This window comes from Scyliorhinus canicula, chromosome 16 (assembly GCF_902713615.1).
Source record: "Scyliorhinus canicula chromosome 16, sScyCan1.1, whole genome shotgun sequence".
NCBI lineage: Eukaryota > Metazoa > Chordata > Chondrichthyes > Carcharhiniformes > Scyliorhinidae > Scyliorhinus > Scyliorhinus canicula.
The window spans coordinates 53,963,015-53,979,709 of record NC_052161.1 but is presented as its reverse complement, the minus strand read 5'-3'; the positions used below and the strand labels follow the sequence as shown (position 1 = coordinate 53,979,709).

The following is a 16,695-nucleotide window of genomic DNA, read 5'->3' as shown; positions in this document are numbered from 1 at the left end:
CGGCATCATCTCATCTACTGTTCTACCTTTGTTGGGAAAGTTTCCATCCACCATAACTCTATACTTCAGAGTCTCTTCCCAACCCTCTTTGCCTCTTTACCTCAATCCATACTTTTAAAAACCTTGTTCAAACACAGTTCTGTCATCTTTCCCAATTTACCCCAAAACAATTTTCTTCTCTGAAGCACAGATTTTTTTTCTGTTAAAGATGCCAAATCAATGCAGCCTGTTTTTGTCTACTTCATATAAATGCCCACACCAGAGGTAGCATCTTACCATTGACAGGTTTGCTCAGTTACAAATATAAAGTAGACCATTGAGGTTTTTTCTGCCTTGTGACCAATCCAAATGAAGATGTTGCAAATTCCATTTATGAAAGTGTGGTGCAGTGAAGTTAAAAGACTACCAATATATTTTTATGTACAATATGTTTGATAACATGGGTAAGTTGGTAGCACTCGCTCGCCTGAGAATCGCAAGGCTCCAGGGTTTGGGCACATAATTCAAGGCTGAGGTAGCACAGAAGGTGCTGTCTTTCAGATGAGACATTAAATCAAGGCCCCATCCACTTGCTCAGGTGAATGTAAAAGGTCCCTGGAATTATTTCGAAGAGGAGCTGGGGAGTTATGCCTGGTGTCCTGGCGAATATCTATCCCTCAATCAACAACATCACATAAAACAGATCCCCGTAGAAACCATGAATGTTTAAAATGACATTATAATTCCAAGTGATCAACTTAAAGGAATGACACAAGATTTTGAAAGTTTTAGTGTACAATAAACCAAACTAAAGGTATGCAATGCATCCTCTATACTACTCCTTGTTAATTCTTTAATGCAACCAATAACCCCATGCCACATACATATCGATTATAACATGATCTACACAGGATTACAATCTTTTGTAGGAGCAGTCCACAGTCGCTCCCAGTTTTCAATTAGGACACTTTCCTAATTTTTCGGAGAATTTCCAGGATGACTACCAGTGGAAGGCCCATACCAACGATATCTCCACCCAGCCTAACCTGGTCAAATCTTCCAGTCTTTAGGTTGTCACAGGATGCGTTTTGCCCACCAGCGATTGTCCTGTCTTCCCTCCTGCCAAGGGCATGCAACCTTCTCTCTCTGCTGACCACACCAGTTGCAGCCTTTCTGTGAGACCTTGCTCTCGCTGCCCAAAGACTCGGAGACAGAAAGTCTGTCCACAATTAGCCCAGTTGCTTTTGCCTTTGTTTTCAGGTGTGCAATATAGCACCATTCTCCCAGTAAGTTTCAACCTGGGCACCCCCTTGGACAGAATTTGAAGCAGGTCATAATATCCTCTCCATTCTTCCATTTTACCTTGGTTTAAAGAGACAGCCCCAAAACATAATCATCTTATAAAATTTCTCGTTCATAACAACATTATCTGATCAGTATCATTACTTTTTGTGGGAGTTCACTGTGCGCAAATTGGCCGCCATAATTATCATGTTAGTTTTGAAGTGTAGTCACTTTGATACTTAATTGGCTGTAAAGATCTTTGATACATGAGACGGTCATGAAAAGTACAAAATGCAAGTTCTTTTTCTAATATTTGCTATCTCATCTGCAAGGTTATTCTGATCCATTCACATTGAAGCACTGCAAAAAAAGGTTTAGTTTATCTTTACCTAATGAAGATTTCTTTCTTGTCAATTGATTCATTGAATAATGATGGAATAGATTATGTTGTTTGGCTTAATGATTTGGTCTCTGGATATAGGAACGTTCAAGGTGTGAATTGAAATTGAACAAAATAATTGGATATTTAGTATTACCTGCACTTTTGGGCCAGTATCTGTGGAATTCAGCCAACTGGTGAAAAATAGGCAATTTTAGTTCTGGATCATTATTTTTGACCAGTAACCTGCAGTAAATTTGAATGACTTTCTGCCATTGATTGTGGCGCTAAGTGCACATTTATTGCTTATTTTCATTTCTCAAACATTAACTTGTATTCAGCTGTACTTTTTTTGGATTTTGTTCTCCAAGGTTAATTAAGGGGCCATCAAAATTTCAACTCCATGCGTCAATTTTTCTTTGACTGTATGAAAGCAACATCACAAGTTTTCACCTTTTTTGCTCACTGACATGAATGAGCAAGGAATCGTGGAGTAGTGAATGCAGATCGAGGTTACTTATCCTATTCCCCTTATTAAAAGGAATGAATTTGGGCGGCACGGTAATGCAGTGGTTAGCACTGCTGCCTCACTGCGCCGACGACCCAGGTTCAATCCCGGTTCCGGGTCACACTCCATGTGCAGTTTGCACATTCTCCCCTTTTCTGCGTGGGTCTTACCCCCACAACCCAAAGATATGCAGGGTAGGTGGATTGGCCACACTAAATTGCCCCTTCATTGAAAAAAAATAATTGGGTACTCTAAATTTATTTAAAAAAAGGAATTAATTCATAATTTCTCTAAAAGCTAATGCCCAAATTTTGCAGTATTAAAATTCAGATACAGTTCTGCACTTCGGCGTATCAATACAAGCTCTAGCACAAATATGGGCACAAATGTACTCCGGGTTTTCCATCCATTATATTAATGAAGTTGTGTCAGAGCTTTCAACAAGAGCTCTGCTCCATTACACTATTAACACCTAGGTGGTGAAGGAGAAACCAGCTTTTTAAAAAATTGAGAAGCACCAAAAGTGGCTTCTGTTGTCTGATTGAAATCTATCACACAATTAGAGTATGTATCCAGTTTTCTGAATGAAGACAACCTCGAGTATGCTTTTCCCTCCTCTCTTTCCCAATTATATTTGTGACCTGTACAATTATCATACACATATTCATTGATTCATTCTCCATAGAGAAAATTAAACTTTTTAAAACACTGGAACTACTTGGACAGAAATCCATACTGCATTTGAGTTGCAGTCTTTGCTTTCCTTTTTATGTTTACTGATCATCTTTGTATTTCAGCTAGGAAAATACTCTTTCCGTTTTCGTCATCTTCATAATTGGTCTCCAGTTGTCTAATGCACCTGTATCCATTTATTATAGCAGCTGTTCAAACCGATAAAACAATTTATTGGCAAGAAGCAATTCTGTTTTCAGGTTAAGTACGGGAACTAAGTCAAGACTAAGTTCATAGCTCGTTGAAGTCCAATCTAATGAATGAGGGGTTTAATTTAGATCCACTTGGAGCAATACAGAAGCCTACGAGAGAAAATAGGTTTTGGGATCCTGCACATTAACAGTTTCTGTACAGCATTGCTATTTGAGTCATTACTTTCAGAATTATAGGTCTATAATTTCATTTCAAATATTTCATAATCTGTAAATTTACTTATGCACTGCACATTTGATGATTGAAATGAGGTAAAAGTGCATTAGTTTACTGTTTCTTTAACCGGGACTTATGTTTGATTAATTAACTAATTAGTATTATTGTGATGGATTACACTTGCATACAAGTGAAATCAAGTGTTGCAAGGTTCTCATTTTGTAAATTGCTCATCTGTTTCCCTGATGAATTATGCAGGCTTACAGTTCCTTTCTCTGTAAATTAACACCCTTTCTAGTAGTTGAAACTCTTGCAGTGTAGGTAATGTTTTCTAGAATGCATTAATGGTTTGACAACAACATTCACAAAATGAAAACTACCTTCACAGCTCCTTTTTTAGGAAAAGCAGTTTCTAGCATTGAGCTCAGGCGTCTGCATTAGTCCCCATTAATATTTAATGTGGGTGTGTTTTCAGATTACAAATTAGCTAGAATGTGTTTCTTCCTGCAGTTTCTGTTGACATGTGATGTGGTTCATTTCACAGGAAATAACCGTAATCACTTATTTTCTAAAGTTACCTGCCTTGCCAATCTGCAAGCAAACAAACATGGTAGAATCTAAGCTATTGCTAGATGTGATTGTATTATATGTGATATCACAGCTAACCTTTAATATACTTGTTTTTGGAAAAGCATTTATCTGTGGTGTATTTTTGACGATGGAACTAGTTGCATTTATTTTTTTATACTCTCAATTCTGTGGCAACCGGATCCTTCTGCGAAAAACACAAATTGCGTTTACAGAACAACTTTGATCAATATTCACTTTCATTCTATATCTTGCATCCAGCAGTGGTAGCAAGGCAAAACTGTCCATTTTCCAAATAAATCCAGCTGTTTTAAAATGTAGTTTTTCTATTTGACATGTTAGTGGCACACCCACATGAAATGCTTAGGACAAGCCTTTCTGCTGGACTGTCTGCATTTAGTCGCTTTGAGCCTCGTATAGACAATCTGGGAGAAGCATGGGTGGAAACAAGTGATTTTCTCCTGGGGAAAAATTGAAGTCCAATTCATCCACTCCACTGCCGGGAGTCTCGTGCTAGATAGCACAGTTCAGTTGAAATTTGTTGACTGCATTTCAGAATAAGTGTAGTGGAGGTGTGAAGTGAAGGGAAAGGCTTCCCAAAGAATGGTTTGCTGGGGAGGACTGGGTAAAACTAATTTTATAAATAAATTTTCTGCCTGGTAGCCGAACACTTCACTTCTAAAACTTAACTCAGTAGGTGCACTGGCGAAGTTTAGACAAATGAACTGAACCCATGTCATCTGAATCATGAATGCCTATCATATGCAGTTTTTAATAGAAGGTTACAGGCCTACCCACTATTTTCTCTGTTTACATGCAGCAAGGACATTTGGCCGACGAAGAGGTAAATACATTTTTAATACTCAGTGTTTGCTTGTCGAATATTTCAATGTTGTACTGGAATAATTAACAGTTTTCAGTTGCTAGTATAAATCTTTGGGCAAGATTTTTCTGCCATTTTGTGATTATCCCCAAAATTGAAGAAAGCATCAAATTGTTCTAAATTAGTAGCTTGCAGTTTGTTACTTTGTTTTTTTTAATATAAATCTTGACCAGATTTGTTGTATTTCTTTTTAAATCTGTGAAATCATGGAATAAAATGGTCTGTTTTTAATTATGGCTGAAGAAATAATAATTCTTAATCAATGGAATACCATGGAAGCGCACTTTTGATATTTCCTTGGAGCTTGGTATTTTATTTATTTGAAGTAAATGGATTTGTTTTTGTTTCCTAACGCTGTTATTTTAAAATCTGGCCATGGTATCCGAAGAGAGGCTCTTGAGTGTAAACCAGGTGTTTCCCCACAGAGGACAAACAAGAATCTGTGGTAGAATCACCCGAGGCTACTTGAGGTTTTATTTGCCTTGCCATCTGGACACCGAGTGGCAAAGGGAGACCTTGAAAAGAATGTTTTACTTTACTGTTTTCGGGAGGGTTTAAAAAAAAGTTTCCTAAGTAATTCCCCTTGCTTTATTTTTCCTTTGGATCACGTTCAGCCTTATGGGCTGATAGTCTGTGACATGCACTTCAGTCACCATGGTCACCACCTCTTAAAGATCAGCTATTGGGGCACTTTTTGTCCCTGTTCTAGTTTACATATGTCTGCTCTTTTCCGTCAGGGTGCCAGCCAAGGCTCAATTGCTGGCGCTCTTGTCTCGGAGTCAGAAGGTTCCGTGTTGAGGTCCCACTCTATGTACTTGAGTAAAAAAACCAAGGCTAACACTTCAGTGTCATATCAAGGGAGTGCTGCACTGTTGGAAATGCCATTGTTGGGATGAGATCTTAATGTCTGGTCCCATCTGCCTGCCTGGGTGGGTGGAAACGATCCTATGGCACCATTGGGAAGAATAGCAGGTGAGCTACCTGCAGTGAGCTGACCAATATTAACATCTCAATCAACAGCACCAAAACAGATTAGCTGATGGTTATCACATTGCTGTTTGTGGGGGCTTGCTGTGTGTAAATTGGCTGCCTTGTTTCCTACGTAACGATAATGGCTGCAATTCAAAAAGTACTACTTTAGCTATAAAATGCTTTGAGATATCTGGCCATGAAAGTGCTATATAAATGCAACTCTTTTCTCCTTTAAGTGGCCTATAGTTTATTTGGAACAAGTTATTTAGTTGATGACCCTCGAGTACTGCATTTTTAAATACTGGCAGCATTTATATTTACAACAAAAACAAATTGGCTAAAATAAAAAACAAAAAGTTCAAAAACTCGATAGCCACCCAGGACAGGATACGGTTAAAAAGCTCCAGCCTCTGTTTTAAGAATCACGACAAAAGTTTATTGCTGTTTGAGACACTTCCCAAAACATGCATTGATGCTTCATACCAGAACACTCACATGACCCAAGCAATATACCGCAAAGCAGTTATTACTTCACTATGTACAGCAGTTTGATATTTCCGGTGAAAGAATCCAGTCCTCATATTTATGACATGGGTAAATGTCGCTTCAGCACTTCCTTGGACGATGTGGCTATAAAGTCTGGGAAAATGACTTCAAATTCCACGATTAGGTCGCCTCGGCGATCCGGGTTTTTTGGGAATGGCAATCCTTTGCCACTTATTCTCTTCCTTGCTCCTGGTTTGACCACGTCCTGGGTTGTTAATGGGATTGACCTGCCTTCCATGGATGGTACATGAATAGCACAACCGCATAAAGCCTCTCTTAAGCTGACACGGGCATGGTAGACAATATTTGATCCGTCCCTCTTAAAGTGGGAATGAGGCTTGTCCTTCAGCACAAAAACCACATCAGCTGGAATAGTGTTGGGCGTTTCGTCCCCTTCTTTGGGGAAAGTGATTTTGGTCCCTTCTTTCCAGCCCTTTTTAATTTCAATGGTAAGTATCTTGTCCTCTGTCCTGACGGTCCTACCATCAGGATTCAGCCGCTTCCTGGAGATCTTCATCCTCTTGGTGGAGCCGTTGTAGACCTCCTCCAGGGACACTCGGAGGTCGTGGATGATGGGGGGGTCTTGCCTGCGCCGCATCTGCCCCATCATCCCTCCTCCGTGCCTTTCCCTGGGGAAACCGTTCATGCTGAAGCCTCCAAACTGGGCAAAGGGGTCAGAGTCCACGTCCATGCCCTCTTCCTGATGGCCGTTTGCCATCCTCCTTCCAAAGAACATCTCAAAGGGGTTGGCACCCCCAAAGAATGTTGCAAAGGTGGCATGGGGGTCTCCATGGAAAGTGTAGCGGAATGTTCCTCCTTGCTCATCCGGACCGCCAGCTCCGCCTTTGAGCCCTTCTTCCCCAAACTGGTCGTAGATCTCCCTCTTCTTGGGATCGCTCAGCACCTCGTAGGCTTCGGCCACCTCCTTGAACTTCTCCTCGGCGCTGGCCGATTTGTTCTTGTCCGGGTGCCATTTCAGGGCTTGCTTCCGATAAGCCTTCTTGATCGCTTCCTCCGAAGCTCCCTTCCGCAAGCCCAGGATGCTGTAATAATCCTTCCCCATGCTGCGGTGGAGAGCTGCTGAAGAAGCACTGCTGCCCGGCCGAGACGCATTTTTAAATACTGCGAGTCAGATGAATAAAACAAATTACTTTCCTGCATCAGAAAATCTTTCTCTGCCAGTTTTAGTCCCATTCATTTACTGAAAGTATGGGGTGATTTTAAACAGTGCTTCCGGTGCAGATCAGGATATGCTGGTTAAATCACTTAAGAAGCCGAAATCTGGATCAATGTCAGACGTGAATCTAACGGACACGCTCCCGGTGGCGGATTCTGGATTCCGCTCTGACGTGGTGAGACTCCAATTGACACCAATTAAGAGCAATCTTCATCATCTCCTCGGCAAGATGGATGCACAATCTCACGCCCTCCTGGGAACTAACCGGCTCCCCAGCGGGAGGTCATGCGGGCGCAGTTAGCATTTCTATTTAAAAATGAAAAGCTGGCGCAATGACTACAGAGGGGAGTCGAGGAGGTGAGTAGCCATTTCCATCCCCCAACATGCAACCTGGGGTCACTGGAGCTGCTGTCCCAGTTCTGGGGAGGGTGTTTCCTCTGGGAGGACGGGCCTGGTCAGGGGGCTGGGTGCCGTATGTCGGGGTAACCCCTGGGCTGGGAGTAGGGGAGGGGGTGCCCGAGGGGCCATCTGCAGGGCCTCAAGGCCATCCTCCAATTTTGTGCATACACATGACAGGGGCAACTATAGCTGCTGCCTGTCTGTCCTACCAAACATTTCCAGGACAGGACCCTGTGCGTGGTTATATGCTGAAGGTCACTTGAACTCTCTTTGGCTGAGAGCAGCCTGTGGCTGCACAGAAGGCTATTGCTAATAAGGAATTGGCCTTGTTAGTTACGTGAGCACTTCACAGCTGCAGGTTATGTTTGCTGCTTGCTCCTACTGGTGGCTGCAAATGCCTAGACGCTGCTGTTGCAGTTTCATTCCTTTTCTGCAGCTGGAAAGAAGGACAGTGTTTTCTAAGATACCTGGGTCCTGGAACACTGGGCTTGGGGGCATATGGGTTCAGAAGGCAATCCGGTTTGAGGCAAGAAGACGCTGTGGGACCTGGTGACATTGATCCGAATGGGCCACCTGATAACGCTGTTGGACAAAATGCTTTCGCAGATTGTTGATGCTTTTGTTGTTGGTGTGGTGAGTGCTGCATGTAATTCTCACATCACCGCGGGTTGAACACGCTGGAAGTAAGGATGTTCAACTGCACCTTGAGCACTGGTGGAATATGTGGATGCCAGGATTTGGTTCCAGTGAGATTGGGCCGTGTGGAGGGCCTGCACAGCTGCGGCTCCTGGATGGTGAGTGGCACTGATACGTGGAACGAGTAAAACATTGATGGACAGATAATTTCTACAACAAAGTTCCAGATATAATACACACATTCTCAGACATATTCTCCGGATCTGTTGAGGAACCTGCGAGGAGTTTTTTATGCAAAAGAGCTGATATAGCTTTGTATTGGTACCAAGAAAGAATGGGGATGATTCTTTGTTCAATGGTTGCTGTGATATGTGGAATGTTACATAGTTGAAATTCAAATCTTTGTTACTGTTGACTGTTTAATAAACAAAATATTCTCAAGTGCATTCTTGTGGGTAACGTGCCATGTCTCAGATGAGTGTTAATGCCCAGTATTCCAATCAAACTGCGAGGCCTGGACACTTTACCTGAACCCTGGAGTCATCAACACCACAGAGGCAGCAGCCAACAATCAAACACCCAAGGGCTGGGATTCAGCACTGATGCTATCCCTGCAATCAGAGGGTGCGTGTGTGGATCAGGGGAGGGTACCTGAGCATAGAGTCCAGGGGCTCCTGCTGTGGCCGGGTGAGTGTGTAGAGTAAGGTTCTCTACAATTTGCTCGGTGGATGGCAGTGAGAGAAGTCAGGACGCATAAGGGTGGGTGGAGGCTCAGAGGATATAAGGGTCCCAGGGTGGAAGCCCTAACTGATTGTTGTTCTCTCTCTCCTCCAATTCCTTACAGCAACCAAGGTGGATGATGTTGTTGACCCCCCAGCAGCAACCCTCGCGGTGCTGTTGGCAGCCCAGGTGGCCAGACGCTGGCGAAGATGGCAGCATTGCGGCAGGCTGGACGTGCACCCCATTTATCGGGGCCGTCTCACACCCTGACGAACCAACTGCCCACAAAGCCAGGGAGCGATCGGGGGGAGGGGGGGGGAGAGATGCCAGTCCCGAGGTGTACCAGAGTCGTTAGTCTTTCAATGAGTTGATGGACAGCATTTGCCACAGGAGGCTCTGCCTCAGCAAGCAGATATTGCGGCACCTGTACCATATCCTTGCAGACTTGCCAGCCCCATGGAGGTGGGGGCTGCCCGCTCCTGTTGGCTGTGAATATCACCACAGCCTTGAACCTTTTATTCGACTGTCTCATTCCAGGACTCGAGCAGGGTCATGTGCAGCATTTCCCAAGCTACAGCCCACAAGTGCATCTGTGAAGTCACGGGTGCCCTGTATGCCCGGGCAGCTAACTATATTAACTTTGAGCTGGATCAAACCCATCACGGTGCTCAGGCAGCAGGATTCTCCGCCATTGCCAGGAAAACCCAGGTCCAGGGGCTGGTTTAGCTCACTCAGCTAAATCGCTGGCTTTTAAAGCAGACCAAGCAGGCCAGCAGCACGGTTCGATTCCCGTACCAGCCTCCCTGGACAGGCGCCGGAATGTGGCGACTAGGGGCTTTTCACAGTAACTTCATTGAAGCCTACTCGTGACAATAAGCGATTTTCATTTCATTTTCATAATAGATGGCATGCATATTGCCTTGCATGCACTGGGGCATCAGGGAGTGCCTTTTATTAACAGGAAGGGGTTCCATTCCCTGAATATTCAACTTGTGTGTGCCCGCTTCCCGGGACATGGAGACCCCCAGTGTCTTTGAGGATCACCCAGGATCCTCCTCCTTGGGGGATAAGAGGTACCCGCTGAGGTTGAGTGCTGACGTCAGTGCAGAGGCCTGAGACCCGATTATGACGAGGCCTATGCTGCCACCAGTGCTGTCATTGAGCGGTGCACCAGACGTCTGAAATTGCGGTTCCGATGCCTGGACCGCTCTGGTGCTGCTTTGCACTGCAGCGGGATGATGTCCTGGAAGAGGGACATCTGGCCTTGTCTGAGGAGAACGAGGAGGAGCCGGACCAGTAGGGGTTGGAGGACGAAGCCAGGGAACAGCTGGAACAAGGACAGGCAGCGACGAGGGCCGAGGTGGCCCTCATCCTTGCCCGCTTCTCATAGGACGAAGCTTTGTGACAGGCACCCAGTTGGCCTCCAGCTCTCTGTCCTCCCAAATGGTGCCTGTAGGGCCATAAGGGTCTCCCATGAGATGGAGGGGCAGCTGGTGCGAGCTCCAAAGGCCTCTGCATCATCCGGCTCTCCCAGTCCTGGTGCCTCCCCATTGTCTACACCATGGTGCTGCCACGATGCTTCTCAGTGACTTGGGACATGCTCTGGAGAACCTTGGCAATGTCCACCTGTTTCTGGGACACGTCGCTCAGCGTCGACGCACTCAGCCATGGTCGTCATAGATTGAGCCATGCCTTCGACTCCACCACTTATGACACTGACCTCATGTTCCAGGCTTTCCACTGCAGTTGCAACTTTAGCAGTGTTGGCCTCATTGCCGCGCCACCTCCTGCACCTGTAGCCTTTGAGGCTCATTCAATCGGCTATGCACTCGCTGGAGTGTCAGAGCCCCCCCCCCCCCCCAAGAGTCTCACTGCCATTCATTCCCTAGTGTCTTCATCAGCTCCAGGATGACCTTGCCTAGAGCCTCTGCATCTGACTGGGACTCCACTGAGTCCTAGGATCCAGCTGGCCTTCAACTGCTGCCTCCCTTGGATGTTCCTGCCTCCACCTGATGTGCATCAGCAACTGTGTGGTGATCACCAGATTGTGCCCCAGAAGACTGTCCACTAATGTCGCCCATCGAGGTGTGTCTCTGGATGGCGGCGGCGATGCCAATGGCCCGGACCCATCAGGTGGAGATCCTGCAATAGAATGGACATGTGGTCAGTGAGAGGGAAAGATCATTCTCGCTGACATGAACAATAGGTCGCCTGGGTGAAGTGGATCCTCAGCTCGCCTCTCTGCAGGCCAACCTCTCTGTCGGTGACTACTCTGTCCTCAGCCAACCTCACGATCTCCATGGCCCGTTCCTCATAAGGGTGAGGACTCTGTTTTCCGGAACCCCGCCGCCTGTCAAGGCCTTTTCCCACCTGTTACGGGCCAACCTCAACTGGGGGGGAACAGAGTGGGGGCATTGTGAGTTGCACATTTGATGCATGGGGGTTGGACGAGGTTTCTATGGGAGGTAGTGTGTGTGGAACCACTTCTGGGCATGGAGGGGTTGTGCTCGTGGGTGCCAGGATGTGCTGGGAAGTAGCACAGTGATATGCTGTGAGGGAATAGTGCCAACCGCTGCCTTGTGGTTGTGGTGGTGGGGGGGGTTATATGGGTAGAGGTTGGGGGGGGGGTATATGGGTAGAGGTTGGTGGGGGTGGGTAGGGGGTAGAGGTAGGGGAGTAGAGGTTGGGGGGTGGTAGGCAGGACTCATGCCAGGGGGCCTGTTAACTTACTGTTGCGGCTTGGTGGAGGTCATTGGTTGTCTTCCAACATTGTACAACGGTACTCATGGTCATGCTGCCCAAACCGACGACCACTGCCCCCCAGGCGGCATTGGCGGTCCTGTTGCTGATCCGACGACCCACTCGGGAACAGGGTGTCCCACCTCTCCTTGCACTCGGGAACAGGGTGTCCCACCTATCTCGCACTCGGGAACAGGGTGTCCCACCTCTCTCGCACTCGGGAACAGGGTGTCCCGCCTCTCCTCGCACTCGGGAACAAGGTGTCCCGCCTCTCCTCGCACTCGGGAACAGGGTGTCCCGCCTCTCCTCGCACTCGGGAACAGGGTGTCCCACCTCTCTCGCACTCGGGAACAAGGTGTCCCGCCTCTCCTCGCACTCGGGAACAGGGTGTCCCACCTCTCTCGCACTCGGGAACAAGGTGTCCCGCCTCTCCTCGCACTCGGGAACAGGGTGTCCCGCCTCTCCTCGCACTCGGGAACAGGGTGTCCCGCCTCTCCTGGCACTCGGGAACAGGGTGTCCCGCCTCTCCTGGCACTCGGGAACAGGGTGTCCCGCCTCTCCTCGCACTCGGGAACAGGGTGTCCCGCCTCTCCTCGCACTCGGGAACAGGGTGTCCCGCCTCTCCTCGCACTCGGGAACAGGGTGTCCCGCCTCTCCTCGCACCTGGGAAATCGCACCCGATATTTAGTCTACTAAACATGTGCAAATATCTTTACAGAACTTGAATGCTTTTTAAGAGCTACACGTCACTGTAGAATTCAACAGACAAATTGCTTTGTGTCAAGAATCTGTGGGGAAGCCATAAAAACTGTGGTCACAAGAGCAAGTCAAAGGCTGAGAATGTTGCGGAGAGTAACTTGCCCCCTGATTCCCCAAAGCCTGTCTATAATCTACAAGGTAAAAGTCAGGAGGGTAGTGGAATGGGTGGCATGGGATCGCAGTCGTTAACACTGCTGCCTCACGGTGGCAAGGACCTGGCCCCAGGTCACTGTCCATGTGGAGATGTCTGCGTGGGTCTTAGCCCACAACCCAAACATGTGCAGGGAGGCAGATTGGCCATGCTAAATTTCCCCTGAATTGGAAAATGAAAAAGAAAAAAGAAAATGTAAAAAAAAAAAATGAGGGAATACTCCCCACTTGCCTGGATGAGTGCAGCTCCAACAACGGTCAAGAAGCCCAACACCTCTGATCAATTATTACTGGGCGGCCAACATCGCTATGATAAGGAAGTGGATGGTGGGTATGGGGTCTATTTGGGAGCGGGTGGAGGCGGCTTCGTGCAGGGGCTCCAGCTTGGCAGCCCTGGTCACGGCTCCTCTACCGCTGCCGCCGGCCAAGTACACCACCAGCCCGGTAGTGGTGGTGACCCTGCGGATATGGGGCCAGTGGAGGAGGCATGTGGGGGAGATGGGGGCGTCTGTCTGGGCGCCAATCTGCGACAACCATCGGTTTGCTCCCGGGAGTATGGATGGGGGGTTCCGAGTATGGCGGGGGCGGGAAGGGTGGGCGATATGTTCCTGGAAGGGAGCTTTGCGAGTCTGAGGAGCTTGGAGGAGAAATTTGGGTTGGTAAGGGGAAATTATTTTAGATACCTACAGTTGCGGGACTTTGTTCGTAGACAGGTCCCATCTTTCCCACGCCTCCCGCCAATGGGGATCCTTGACAGAATAGTCTCCAGGAGGGAAGAAGGGGAGGGTAGAGTCTCGGGTATCTGTAAGGTGCTCATGAGGGAGGAAGGGTCCCAGACAGAGGAACTGAAACTTAAATGGGAGGAGGAGCTAGGCGGGGAAATGGAGGATGGGCTGTGGGCAGAGGCCCTGAGTAGGGTAAATTCGACCGCCACATGTACTAGGCTCGGGCTGATTCAATTTAAGGTCGTTCACCGGGCCCATATGACGGTGGCTCGGATGAGCAAATTCTTAGGGATAGAGGACAAATGCGCTAGGTGCGTGGGAGGACCAGCGAACCACGTGCACATGTTTTGGGCATGCCCTAAGCTGAGGGGGTACTGGGAGGGATTTGTGGGGGTCATGTCTCGGGTGCTAAAAACAAGGGTGGTGATGAGTCCAGGGGTGGCAATTTTTGGGGGTCCGGGGGTCCAGGGGGAGAAAGAGGCCGATGTTTTGGCCTTTGCTTCCCTGATAGCCCGGCAACGAATACTATTGGCGTGGAGGGACTCAAAGCCCCCGAAGACTGAGCTGTGGCTTGCGGACATGTCGAGTTTCCTGCGTATGGAGAAAATTAAGTTCACCTTGAGGGGATCTGTGCAGGGGTTCGCCCGGAGGTGGCAACCATTTATTGACTTTGCGGGAGAGTGAGCGTCAGCGGGGGGGGGTGTAAGAGTAGAGTAGGAGGGAAAATATGGCGGGTAGTACCGGTGGGAGAGGAGCGGGCTTGTGCAATATGTTATGATTGAAGTATTGAAAGTACATGGATGTTTGCACATTTTTGCCTTTTTTTTGCTTTCTTTCTGATGATGTCTGTAACTATTTATAAAGCCAAAAACTACCTCAATAAAATTGTTTATTAAAAAAAAAGAAGCCCAACACCATCCGGAACAAATCCCACTTCATTGGCACCTCATCCACAAACATTCACTCCCTCCACCAACGATGTACAGTAGCAGCAGTGTGTACCATCTGCAAGATGCACTGCAGGAACTCACCAAGGTTCTTTAAGCAGTACCTTCAAATCCCATGGCCGCTACCATCTGGAACGACAAGGGCAATGGATACATGGGAACACTACCAACTGGAAGTTCCCCTCCAAGCCATTCACCTTCCTAACTTGGAAATATATTGCCGTTCCTTCCCAGCCATTGGGTCCAAATCCTGGAACTCCCTCCCTACAGAACTGTAGGTGTACCTGCACCATATGGACTCCAGCGATTCAAGAAGGAAGCTCACCATCAACTTATTAAGGGCAATTAGGGATGGGCAATAAATGCCAATGAAGCCCACATCCCTTAAAGATACTTGGACTTTGTCTGCTAATCATCACAAGAAACTCTAGATTTTTAAAAGGATATAATTCCTTTTATTCAATGATCAAGCAGTGTAACAGTTTTAGCTCACGTCCTTCAAGTCAACTGTATTATTAAAAAGATATTTTGAGGTTTATTTGTAGGGTGGTAGACTTGACCTACATCTCGGAATGTCCAGTTTAACGAGTTCATTCCAGTGTGAAGATATTTCTTGCATATTTAGTGATGTAACTTCCTGTAAAGAACTGTTTTTAAAAAAATTTTGAATGCACAATTACTTTTTTCCAGTTAAGGGGCATTTTAGCGTGGCAAATCCATCTATCCTGCACATCTTTGGGTTGTGGGGGAGACACGGGGAGAATGTGCAAATTCTACACGGACAGTGACCTGGGGCTGGGATTGAAACCGGGTCCTGAGTGCTGTGAGGCAGCAGTGGTAACAACTGTGCCACCTTGCTGCTCCCTTCCTATAAAGAATTTAATTAAAGCAAATAATTTTTGGGGGTAAGAGTAGACACCAAAATATCCACCATAGCCCACAGCTCCCAGTTTTGCTTGACATAGTAATTTGGTTTGAGATGGCAAGGCGCCTGTCTGTAGCCTCTCCTGTATTGAATGCTCATTAGTTAGTATGGCTCGGCAAGTTACTGGTATGGGCGGTGGTGAGGATTTGCACGTTCAGGTTGGAGTTATCCTTCTCAGGATGAAATGGAATCCTTCATTCATGAAAATGCTCCATGAAACAGCCCAGCTGGGAACTTCACAGCCGTCCCCATTTACGTGTGGCTGAATGGCTTAATGCCTCAAGTGGCTTCTCACTGTGTCACATGGAACAGAGTGGAATGGGGTATGGTTTGATGCGGGCTGCCAGCAACCTCTAATTTATAAACGCTTGTGAACACAACTTGCATGTATTGAATGAGATTCTGGAAAGGTAACAACTGCAGCTTGTGAACCTTTTTGTTGCTATGATTTGCCCTTTTCAGTTGCAATGGTGTAAAGTGAGAACATTGGAGAAACACATTTTCTATACTCAGTTAATCACTAATTCTTACAAAATATTTCCCAAGTTAATGCAAGAAATTTAGGAGCAAATCTTCAACATTGCTTCAGAAATTGCATCCAGCTATTGGAGTTAAAAAGGAAGGAATTATGGAAGTGGAAGTGATTATAGTTTATATCTGTGCCCCTATTGGTTTAAATGCCAGATAGCTTGTTTAACAGCAGAGAATGTAACTTTCATTCCATCGCTTCAGAACAGTTTTACAAACACACATCCCAATTGGCTGTACTCCACATTGTTTAACATTTAAATATAACACTAGTGTACATCTAATGATCATCTTTATATGTTTGTATCTTTTAAAAGGATTTCAGTGATATTCCATGGATTAATTGCAATTAAGAAATCTTGTGTAATGTGTATTGATGCCAATAAAGGTGCAGACTTTATTTCTTTCCTTCGAGGCAATGTTATTTTAAAGGCAATAATCCTTGAATGATTACTGAACTGTCTGCAGTATTAGTCATGAAATAACTTCAGTTAAATTGACCCATCGAATCCTAAATTTTCCAATGAATCTTTAGTACTTTACTGTAGGGTGGATGTTGATACATAGCTTTCTTGCATCCTTCAGTTAAAAATTTGTATCTAAATTTAGATTTTATTTCTGTATTTTTTCAGATCCGACAGTCGTAATTTTTTGAAAAATACATTTTGAAGGAAATGATGGAGAGGCCACTCAGCCTTGCTCCTCATGAGCCTTACATGACTAATATCCATTTTCAAATACTGGAAAACC

At 46.2% G+C, this 16,695-nt stretch overlaps 2 protein-coding genes across 9 annotated transcripts in view; one reads left to right on the top strand and one right to left on the bottom strand.

Annotated features, from left to right (window-relative positions):
• The window catches only part of cpeb3 (cytoplasmic polyadenylation element binding protein 3), a 145,477-nt gene that overhangs the window by 64,397 nt on the left and 64,385 nt on the right, over positions 1-16,695 (top strand). For 7 of the 8 annotated variants that reach the window (XM_038821333.1, XM_038821328.1, XM_038821330.1 and 4 more), the window contains one exon: positions 4,660-4,683. The exons of the other annotated variant lie outside the window; for it this stretch is intronic. In XM_038821333.1, the coding sequence (XP_038677261.1) occupies positions 4,660-4,683 (24 nt within the window). The remainder of the gene's footprint in view (positions 1-4,659; positions 4,684-16,695) is intronic. 8 annotated transcript variants of the gene reach the window in all.
• LOC119979289 (dnaJ homolog subfamily B member 4-like) lies at positions 5,996-7,342 on the bottom strand. Its single transcript, XM_038821336.1, has one exon. It carries the CDS (start codon positions 7,301-7,303, stop codon positions 6,278-6,280), a length of 1,026 nt encoding a protein of 341 aa, XP_038677264.1. The 5' UTR covers positions 7,304-7,342; the 3' UTR covers positions 5,996-6,277.